The 12037-nt window shown below is 39.8% G+C and overlaps 1 protein-coding gene across 1 annotated transcript in view; it reads right to left on the reverse strand.

Annotated features, from left to right (window-relative positions):
* Positions 1 to 12037, reverse strand: part of COG5 (component of oligomeric golgi complex 5) — a 541624-nt gene that overhangs the window by 126331 nt on the left and 403256 nt on the right. Inside the window, exon 14 of the mRNA XM_073619666.1 lies at positions 4398 to 4497. Within this exon, the coding sequence (XP_073475767.1) occupies positions 4398 to 4497 (100 nt within the window). The remainder of the gene's footprint in view (positions 1 to 4397; positions 4498 to 12037) is intronic.

The raw sequence follows: 12037 nt of genomic DNA on the forward strand, positions 1-12037 counted from the left end.
GTTCCACAATTTTTAGATGCAGCTTTTCACAGACTGGTGAACCTCTGCCCATCTTTACTTCTGAGACACTCTCACTCTCTAAGATGCCCTTTCTTTACCCAGTCAGGTTACTGACCTATTGCCAATTAACCTTAATTAATTAGTTGCAGAATGTTCTTCCAGCTCTTTCTTGTTAGAACTACTTACTTTGCCAGCTTTCTGTTGCTCTTTCCCAACTTTTTTGAGACATGTTGCTGCCATGAATTTCAAAATTACCTCATTGTTTTCTTAAAATACTAAATTTTTTCAGAGAAAACATTTGATATGTTTTCTATTTTCTATTGTGAATAAAATATGAGTTTGAGATTTGCAAATAATTGCATTTTTTTATCTAGATTTTACACAACGTCCCAAATTTTTTGTGCAATACGGGACGTAAGAATTGTTTCATAGACCATGGGACATTCCCAAGCAATAATCACACGGTGGGCAACAAAACCAACAGGCCAAAAGGAATAAACAAGAAGCCAAACAGGCCTCAAAAACAAGCGTTTAATAGCGGAAACACCTTGCTGCAGGAGCAACAACGAAGACTGAACAGTTGCCCACCGTCCAATTTTTTTGTGGAGTCTATACAGCACCTAGAGCAGAACTCTAGATGCTCTATATGCCCCAGAACCAAATTTTAACTGGGTAGGGAGGGAAGGAAGGATTCATTCCCAGGGAGTAGAAGCCACATGAAAGAAAAAAAGGAGACAAAATGACCACCCAGGTGGATGGGAGGAGGCACCCCAAAAAAGGAGAGAAATTCCAGGAAGAAATGAGATTAAAAAAGAGAGCAGATTCCCATGGAGACATGGCATAGCCATAGATGTCAAACCGGACTCCCAAACGACTATGAAGATTACTGGTAGCAAGACATGACAGGAGAATGAAGGGAAAACAAGAAACATCAGGAAGGGAAGGAGAATATTGCAGCATTGGATCTTCTGAGGGTTCCCTCATTAGGGAAAGAATTACCCCTGTGCCTGTAGTATGGAAAACAGCAGCTGTCAGGTTTGGATGAGCAAATTCAGGTATTTGGAGGCAGACACAAACTCCAAGGGATGCCACTGGTTACCCCAGGGGTTGAGAGCAATGCTGATAATCTAGAACCATAGGATATAGCAAATGGAGGTAGTCATTCAAAGTAAGAAAAGGGTTACAAGGCAAAGTGAACAGAAAGAAAGTTAACCTGCAAAATGCCCTTGGTAGAGGAAGAAATCTTTCTGGCATCAGAAGATTTTGACACAAGTACACAGAACTGTTCACAAGTCTATCTATAGATTGTAAAAATAAAAGAACAAGCGAACTGGATAGTGCAGGTAAAAACTATTTACTTTACTTTTAATAAACTTTTGGAATCATATTGTCAATTTTTGTTTTCACCACAGACTCAATTATTATTTTCACTTTTGATGAAAGGTTTTTCATATAGGCTTTCATATATAGATTTTACTTATGTTCAGTTCACTTAGATTTTGTTTTTTTGCAATAGTGCACTTCTTGTGTTTCTTCATTTGTTACACAGAATCACTTACGTTACAAGTGCAACTTATTTATATACAAAAACTATTTATCAACAGTAACAAACGATTGAAAAAAAAAAAAAAAGCTGAGAGTTGTATTTACAAAGCAAGGTTCATAGCATGGCTCAGTGTATACAGACTTGATTCATTCCCTATGTAAAACCCGGTATCCAGGGAAGAGGAAACGTGAATGAACCCAGGCTGACAATGAAACACATTTCCAAGGATGGAAACCCGAATCAGCTGTATAGCTCCCTCCATGTGACAATCTCAACTCACAGACATCGCCACCAACATGTTTCAACGGCCCGCTTCTTCCTCAGAGTGACGGTGGCATCTAAGTAAAGTTAATATATTCTGGCTGTTAGTGCCTTTCTCTCCCGAACACCTCTTCTGTGTTTATACTTTTGGCAACAACCCCATCTAGCAAGTACAGTGATTATGTCCCAGCAGGTACTCCACCTAAACGTCCACAATAGTACAATGCAGCACAAAGGCCAGCAAAAATGGGTAAGTTATGTCTTTTTGCTAATGACACAAAGGTGTGCAATAGGTTTCATATCCTTGGATGTGTCTGAACATGAATTGATATTGCTGGAAAATTGGTCAAAGCTGTGAAAAATGCAGTTCAATGTTTTCAAATATACAATAATGTACATAGGGTACAAATCCTTTGATAGCGTACAATATTTGAGGTATAGTGCTGGTCAGAGCTACAGAGGAAAGAGATTTTGGGGTACTTATTTTAGATGATTGTAAATTGAGCAAACAACGTGGCCAGGGAGTGGGAAAAGCAAACAGATTTTAGGGTTTATCATCAGCAGGAGAAATCAGGGTGCTGATTCCTCTATAAAGATCTTTAGTTTAACCTAATTTAGAATACTGTGTCTAGTTCTGGTGACCTCACTTAAAAATATATTGATAAAAGAGAACAAGTCCAAAGACAGGCAACAAAAATGATGAAAGGTCAGAGAGAAAACATATCAGGAAAGACTTTAGGAACTTAAAAATGGAAGTCCAGGCTAACACATCTAAACTTAAACCTGATTCCACCCCCATTCTACGGCCTATAATATATAGCCTGTAAAGGAGAGATCTGTATACTTACCTAATCTAAGGGTGCTCCAATCAAGTCATATGACCTCCCCAGTGGCCAGCTTAAGGGGGGAGAGAGAGCAGTGGCAACAGGTGCAGTGCCTGGGTGATGACATCACCCATATATTTACTATGGGGCATCTGCTGTCTCTCCTCTCCTCTGAAGTTGGTGCTGGAAGATTAGGCAAGTATATATATATATATATCTTTCCTTTAACGAATATTTAGTATAGGGCTTAGAATGAGGGGTGGGAGCAGGTTTAGGCTTAGGTAGTGTTAGCCCAGATTTCTACTTTAATATGTACAGTTTGGAGGAAAGAAAGGAAAGGGGAGATGTGATTGAAAACTTTAGATAATTTAAAGCGGAGTTTTACAAATACTGTAGTTGCTGACATTTAATATAAGGACACTGTCCAGGGAGCCCGCAATATTGGCACCTGAAGCTGATCTTCGGATTGACTCCCGGGTGCTGCCGCCGCCATTCCTGGTAAAGAAACAAGGCAGTGAAAACTTTCAGCTTCACTCCTGGTTCCCTAATGTGTGAGTAGCGCTGCACGTTCTGTGATTGGTCCTTGCTGTCTTCTGTGTGTCTCCCAGAAGACAGGGGGGGGGGTATTGGAGGAGGAGAATTTGTCGGACATTGCATATATTTTCCATGGAAGTGGGAGCAAATACCTGGATTTGACAGGTATCTGCTCCCCCCTAAAAGGTGTCAAATGTGACACCGGAGGGGGGGAGGAATGCGAACAGCGGAAGTTCCATTTCTGGGTGGAACTTCGCTTTAAGGATGTGAATAAGGTTCATGGGCCAGTATTTTCAATATGAAGCCAGCAACTCAACTAACACAAGGACATGACCTTAAACTAGCAGGAGGAAAGTTTAAAACAAATTTTGGAATGTATTATTTTACCAAAAGAGTAGTTGATTCTTGAAATAGACTTCCAGTAGAGTTAGTGAGTCAGTAAAAGTGGATTCAAACATGCTTGGGACAAAGATAGGTAGAAAAAAAAGAAAATGGGACAGACTCAATGGACTACTTGTCTTTTTGCCATCATTCTTTTATGTGTCTTTAAAAGGAGAAGTATGGCAAAAGCTCTTTTAGCCCTACTTCTGTGGATCACAGGAGTGCAGTTCGTTCTGCACTCCTGTGACCCTTTTTCAGCCGGTCCAGGCTGGGGAAAGATTCTGATTTTACAGTCGGGAACCAACCAGAAGCCTGGACCGGCAGCTGGCTCAGCCCCCTCTACAGCCTGGTGCTTCAGTGAGAGCTAGAGGGGCAGAGCAGAGAGCTGGTGACTATCTCTGCAGACTGAAGACTGAACACTGAGCGATCAGCAGTCTCGAATTGCTCAGTTCTCAGTCTTAGAAGTAACAACATCTACAAAATAATTGGAGAAGAGGGCCTAATAGTTTACTAAAACTTTAATATCTAAAGTTATAAAAATTTACTTCCAGGTGTCCTTCAATTCCTGCTAAAATACAGACTGAGCTTGGTATACTCACAGTAAATTAAAATGAGCACCCACAATCAATGAAAGCATCCAGGGTCAGTCATTTCACCACGAGTTCTTTAACCATGCTGGAAGATATACAGGACTGTTTTTTCTGCCTAACAGAAAAATTCATGTTTAACACTGAGTGTCTAAAACAAGGTTGCCCATATGAGGATTAAACGTTGTGCCTTACTTTTATCTGTGCCTTACTTTTATCTCTGAATACACATCAGGTTAGCATATTAAGCTACAGGTCACTTACAAGTTGTTCTGACTTGACCCCATAGAGCTGTATGGTCTTGGCCACATTTCTGGAGACAGCAATGCAAAGGTTTGGATCCACAGCAGCCACATTCATTTCACTGTAACAAACAAGTTACAATTACTAAAATAAATGGCATTTTATCATTTAAAGTTTTATTTCACACACCAGCAAAAAAAAAAAAAAAAAAAACAAACAATACAATTCCAGTATCGATAGAGGGTACAATATTCAAAAACTGTTTACACAAACATATTAAAATAAAACCACAAGGGAGGAAGAAAACATGAAGAGTGATACCAAAACGGCAACCGAGAACAATCTGTCAACATTATTGCTTGAATTTCCTCAAAAGTGCACCATAACCCTTTGTGAAGGGAGTTTTAGAGTCTGAACTGGTTGGTCAAGATAAATTACTTAAACCTCCTCCCTGACAGACTGGAAAGGAACTCTTGAGCACCAGTAACAGGTGACCTATGAGAGGGGGTGGGAGGGATCATCATGACACAATCCGCTGTGGCTATTACCAACAGAGTAGTTCCTAAATAAGTGTAATAAGCATTTCATTTAAGTACAGTCCAAGTTGAAAAATGTTTATGTATTTCTTCAAAAAACAAAAGTCTGAAACACACACCTTTATAAAAAAATTTAAAACAAAGAAATCCGTACATGGTATCACAACTTAGTGTAATATGGCAACACGAAAAACTGGTGATGAGCAAATGTAGCAATCAAAAGAAACCAAAAAATAGCCTAACTGGTGTAACACATGTTAAGTTTCCACCACTTTATTTCCCATATTTATATAGTAATTGCATAGTCCAAATATCATAGTATTTATGGAAAACCGTGAACTGTTGCCATGTAGGAATATCCCTACCACACTCATAATTTAAGGCCAATTTGGGAATTAGAGTCAACTGAATTACCAGGTTGCAGAGGCGGCTGGTGAAGTTTTAGGATGGGGGGGCGCCAGACCCCACCCTTTTTGACCCCTACCACTTCCCATAAGTCCTACCCCTTATAGAATCCACCCACTCCGTCCCCTGTATTCCACCCATAGTGTCAGGGGTGTACAGCTCAGCATCACAGGACAGAGTATACAAGCCCTAGCATCACAGGACAGTAGTATACAGCCCTAGCATCACAGGACAGGAGTATACAGCCCTAGCATCACAGGACAGGTGTATACAGCCCTAGCATCACAGATCAGGGATACAACTCAGCCTCACAGATCAAGGAATACAGTTTAGCCTCACAGATCAGGGTATACAGCTCAGCCTCACAGATCAGGGTGTACAGCTCAGCCTCACAGATCAGGGTATATAACTCAGCCTCACAGACCAGGGTATATAGCTCAGCCTTACAGATCAGGGTATATAGCTCAGCCTCGCAGATCAGGGTATATAGCTCAGCCTCGCAGATCAGGGTATATAGCTCAGCCTCGCAGATCAGAGTATACAGCTCAGCCTCACAGATCAGGGTATATAGCTCAGCCTTACAGATCAGGGTATATAGCTCAGCCTCGCAGATCAGGGTATATAGCTCAGCCTCGCAGATCAGGGTATATAGCTCAGCCTCGCAGATCAGAGTATACAGCTCAGCCTCACAGATCAGGGTATATAGCTCAGCATTACAGATCAGGGTATGCAGGTATACATCATCTGTCCTGTATACAGCTAGCTATATACACCCACCTTTCTTCCTGTATATACAGACCTTCCTCCATCATCACTGACTGCAGATATACATCATCTGTCCTGTATACAGCTATGTATACAGTAACAGGAGATGCTGGTAGGTTAATTGGATCCTGTCTAAATTGATCCTAGTATGTGTATGAATGTGTGTTAGGGATCTTAGGTTGTAAGCTCCTTGAGGGTACTAATGTGACTGTACAATGTATACGTAAAGCGCTGCGTAAATTGATGGCGCTATATAAGTACCTGAAATAAAATAAATAAAATAATAATGATGTATATCTGCAGTCAGTGATGATGGAGGATGGTCTCTATATACAGGGAGGAAGAAGGTGGGTGTATATAGCTGTATACATTACAGGACAGATGTACTCACAATTTGTGACTATTATGTAGTGTAAGTCAGTACATGGCATGGCAGAAATCCCCAAAATCATGTATTGCAAAGCAGCCAGCGAGACATGATGTGGCACACTCACTGACACTGTCTGACACCTTGATGTTCCAGTCATTGTATAATACACACATCATCGTCATCCCCATATTATACACCCACCATCACTATCCTTATCCCCATATTATAAGTATACAGTAGACTGAAGCTAAAAAGTGCCAATAAGATTAATATATAAGGAATAATGAAATGTTGGGATGACAAATATTGATAGGTAACGAGACACAAGTATTGAGAGACTTTGACTCTAGTGCTGATGTTTGTGCTGCATCGCTGTGCTAATTAACGGTGCTACATTTTGTGTTACATTTCATGCTATAATCTATAACTTGCACAGCATCTGCAACACCTGCAATACCCGTATTACCTGCAATAACTGCATCTACACTATACTTTGAACTATACCTTGTGCACTATACCTAGTGTTATACCAAGTGCTAAATCAAGTGCTAAACTCTGTATCCTGTACTGCGCTCAGTGACACACCATGTGCCAGCCTCCATGGTAGACTGGTGTTATCTGCAAAATATACTACTACCTTCGGTCCTATGTCCAGCGCCATTATTTGTGCTATTTCTAGTGCTGTTATCCTGGTTATACCTAGCATTGTTTCTTGTACCTCATTTGTTATATCCTGTTGTGCCATACTGAGTGCCACACTTGGAACCGCCCTTTTTTTTTTTTTCTGCTGTACCAGTACTGTCCATAGTCTTACTCTTGTTCCGCCATTTGTGCGACACCTGGCACCATAATTTGTGTTTCATCCGTGATACATCGCTACTATACAAAGTAAGGTCATCCAAGTTTCAACTGGTGCCGCCCCCCGAGGTATGTCAGGTGTAACATTTTGTGCAACAACTGACAATATCTTTTGTACTACATAAAGAATTGTAATTTAGTGCTGTCCCTTGAATCTATTTTTGGTGGAACCCCGAAGTATCACACCTTGGAGCCATTTTATATGCTATACTCGGTGGCCAACATATGTCCCATACCTACATAGCTCTCTATATTGCATTTGCTTTTATTGACTCAACTTCTGGGGGAAATATGGCAACTCACTCAGCAACATCAGGCTTCAGTGCCAAATAAACATTTAAAGGAACACTCAAAAGGCTATGCAGTGTTTGAAGCAAGAGCTGGCAGCAATGTTTAAAAATCTGGAAAAATCAATTAAGAGAGAGATGACTGCAGTTCATACAGATCTTAATCGTTTGCTTTCATGTGTAGAAGATAATGAACAACGGCAGGACGATCAGGAAGAAGTGATTAAGGATCTTCAAGAAAAGGTTGAAAAACTAAGAATAGCTCAAAGAGCAGCAACATATAAGATGAAAGACTTGAAAAACAGGAATAGGAGAAATAACCTCTGCTTACGAGGAATACCTGAGACAGTTAAAGATGAAAAATTACAAATCGTAGTCCAGAAAATCTTAAACCCTATTCTGGGCCAACCTGAGACTAATGCTATTCACTTTGACAGAATCCATAGGGTTCAGCGACCACGGAATGTTGCTTTGGAGTTACCACATGATGTAATTTGCAGATTACACTATTTTGAAGAGAAAAACACAATCATGAAAAAAATGCGTCAAACAGCTAATGCAAATTTTGAAGGCTCTCCAATACTTGTCTGCTCAGATTTATTAAAAGAAACACTAGATTGCCGGTGGGCGTTGAGACCATTTTTGGAAAAGTTACGTGCCGCAGACATCACATACCACTGGGGCTTTCCCATTTGCTTAGTGGCAATTAAAGATGGGGATTCAGTGACGCTTTAGTTCAAAGAAGATCTACAAGTTTTTTGTCTGGATTTTATTATAGACCCACCAGAACTGCCAAATTGGCACGAAGCAATCACTATTGGTCCGGGCTTCACTGACTCATCATGGCGGAAAAAATTGTCTTTGTGGAAAATAAATTAATTGAGATGAAGGAGAAAATAATTTAAAAGGAGAAAGATAGAAAGAAAAGAAAGAGTGACTGCAAACAAAACTTGTATTTTCTTTTCCTTTTTTCACATACCTCTAAGGCTAGCTCTCGGACAGGGAACTGGTGCCCCCTCTCTAAGTGCACATTGGGCACCTCTTTTTGTTTAGGTGACCATTCCATATCCCTAATGGGGATCAGGGGATTTTGTGTCACGCCGCCCACCAGGGAGGAGCTTCCTAGGTGTGATCGGGTAGCCCGACTTCCCACCCCCCACAGGGTCCACTGCAATCTTTTGCATGGCGTAGCTAGGCTACAATGTGGTTTTTGTTTTTGTATTTTCCCTTATGTAACTACTTTATTTCCCTTTCCCCACTACGACTTTGATTATCTGTAGGAGGAGGTGCTTTTTAACCATACAATGCAGGGACGTGCGGTGAGGTCAGTAGCTGGTGAGGCACTGGCTAGTATCAGAGCCAGATACACCCAGGTTACATACGCCACGAACGTTAGAGCGAGAACAATAATTCTAGCACTAGACCTCCTTTTTAACTCTAAACACGTAACCTGTAAACATTTTTAAAGCGTCGCCTATGGAGATTTTTAAGTACTGAAGTTTGTCGCCTTTCCTAAAGTGTGCGCAATTTTAAAGAGTGACATGTTAGTTATCTATTAACTTAGCGAAACATCATATTATACAAAAAATTGTGCTAACTTTAGTGTTTTTTTTTTTAATTCATGAAACAGTTTCTTTCCATAAAAAATGCGTTTGAAAAATTGCTGCGCAAATACCGTGTAACATTAAAAGTTGCAATGACCACCATTTTATTCCCTAGGGTGTCTGCTAAAACAATATAAATAATGTTTGGGGATTCTGAGTAATTTTCTAGCAAAAAAAATTATGATTTTTACATGCAGGAGAGAAGTGTCAGAATTGGCCTGGGTGGCAAGGGGTTACTTACAATAAGTAATATACAAATAATGATTATATACTATTAAGGTAATTTACTATATTTTTAAAAACTGTACTCAAGCAGGTGGCTTAACGGACAAATTTCTGAAGTTTGACGTTATAACTTCAAACCAGTAATTTTTCACAATAAATAGATAAATAATAAATGATTATCTTATAACATATAGCATTATATATGATTTAGCTTGTACCTTTTCAGCAGCAGCAGATTCTCATTCTCCCTCTTAACTGTGTGAGGAAAACATGGGATTATGGGTAAATCTTATACACATAAACACATGTTTTTTCCTTCTAGTTAAGAGGGCTGGGCTGGAAGAGAGTATTTGTCTTTTAGACACATGCCCCCTTCTATGACACTGCTGTGAGAGGCCAGCCTCCACTGCAGCATTTTTATTGGACAGCTTGGGCCAATGGTACTTTACCATTGGTCGAAGACTCCAAGCTGTCCATTTAGCTCAGTACCTCTGACAAGAAGTGAGGAGAGGCACTGTGAGCTCATCCTCTCAGTCTGCTACACACAGTGTGCTGGCTTGCATTTAAAACGACTGCTCTGTATTTAGCTTCTGAAAGACTGCGCAAGGAGCCACATATCTCCGGAACCATAGATGATAGGAGCTCCAGTGGTGGGGTAGGACTTCAGCTACCTACCCCCCAAATTTGGGGTCTCTGTGACCCCTGGTCACCAAGCTATGTCCCTGATGCAATGACCACTCTAACTCTGATTTCTTATAACGTAAGAGGTCTGAATACTTTGTGTAAAAGACATCAGATTCTAAGCGAATTACAACGCATCTTTAGTTCTATTGTATTTCTGCAAGAAACCCATTTAACGCATTGTACATCTGCTCATATAAAATCTGTACAGTACCCTACATAGCACTATAGCCTATCAGATACTAATAAGGCAAAAGGAGTGGCCATTGGCTTTCATAAGAACACCTCTTTTACAGTGGAACAAATGATTACAGATGATCACGGATTTTTATTTATTCGGGGTAAGATGGGTGGTACGCAATTGACTTTAGTTAATATATACTGCCCGAATATTTAACAATCAACCTTTTTCATCCGTATACTGTCTAGACTAAAAGACTTTGCCAAGGGAGCTATTATATTAGCAGGAGACATTAACATGTCTTTGGACACTCTGATAGACACATCTAGAGAACGTTTATGTCTCATGTAAATGTCTCTCTCAGGTGAAGAATACCTTATATAAACATCAACTAGCTGACAGTTGGAGAACCTTAAACCCCACAAAATGGGATTATTTTTATTACTCTAAAACTCATGACTCATATTCCAGAATAGATAATATTTTTTATAGACCGTTATCATCTCCTTGGGTAAAGTCAGCCAATATTGGGACTAGTACTGTTTCGGACTATGCTCATGTGTCAATTAGATTTACATTTTCTGGCCAGCCTAAACAAAAAAAACCTATTTGAACTAAAAAAAATACCAAGAATTATTAAAAAAAAGCCCAAAAAAGTAATTTGCAAGTTGGATAATAAATTTGAGAAGAGTAAATCTAAAATACAGCAGCAAACATAATAGTGAAATACTCAAATAGTGATATTCTAGTAATATAATCAACACTTAACCCAAAAAAAAAAAATCCAAAAAAGAAAAAATAGGAAAAAAAGAAGACTAAAGCAATGTCCCAAAGAGATCCTTAAGAAAATCCATAAATAGTGTGCCTCCACAGGAGAAAAGGTGAATTGCAGGAAAACAGAAGCTGTGACTCCAATCTTCCTAATACAAATTAACTTGCATTCAGGTCAACACCCAAAAGTGAGGAAGCTTGCTTACCAAAACGCCATGACTGCTGCTAACAGTCTCTCCCAGCACAGGGAATTTTGAAAGTCTCCCCAGAACTTATTATTCTCCAGGTCAGCCGTTCTTTCTATTCATGCTCAGAAATAGAAAATAGAAACGTCCATAGTGCAGTATATCAATTCAATCTTATTTATTTAAAAGAAAGATTTGCACTTACAAAAACGGTGTCATCCCCTGGTCTTTGGCCCAACAGAGCTTGCTGATTATCCTTATCATCTGATGAATGCTGAATTTCCCTGAGACATCCGCTCTGTCCTTAAGACCAGCTCGGCACTCAGAGCTACCTGCCTGCCTTGGGATAAAGGCCCTGATCGGGTTTAAAGTCACAAGTTTCTCTTGCTTGCGGTTTGCCTGCTGCCATTCTGCTCCTCAAGGGAAAAATACACAAGACTTTACTGCTTTTGATGACACATCGTTTTTGTAAGTGCAAATCTTTCTTTTAAATAAATAAGATTGAATTGATATACTGCACTATGGAAGTTTCTATTTCTGAGCATGAATAGAAAGAACGGCTGACCTGGAGAATAATAAGTTCTGGGGAGACTTTCAAAATTCCCTGTGCTGGAAGAGACTGTTAGCAGCAGTCATGGCTTTTTGGTAAGCAAGCTATCTCACTTTTGGGTGTTGACCTGAATGCATGTTAATTTGTATTAGAAAGATTGGAGTCACAGCTTCTGTTTTCCTGCAATTCACCTTTTCTCCTGTGGAGGCACACTATTTATGGATTTTCTTAAGGATCAATTTG

This window comes from Aquarana catesbeiana, linkage group LG03, assembly GCF_042186555.1.
Source record: "Aquarana catesbeiana isolate 2022-GZ linkage group LG03, ASM4218655v1, whole genome shotgun sequence".
NCBI lineage: Eukaryota > Metazoa > Chordata > Amphibia > Anura > Ranidae > Aquarana > Aquarana catesbeiana.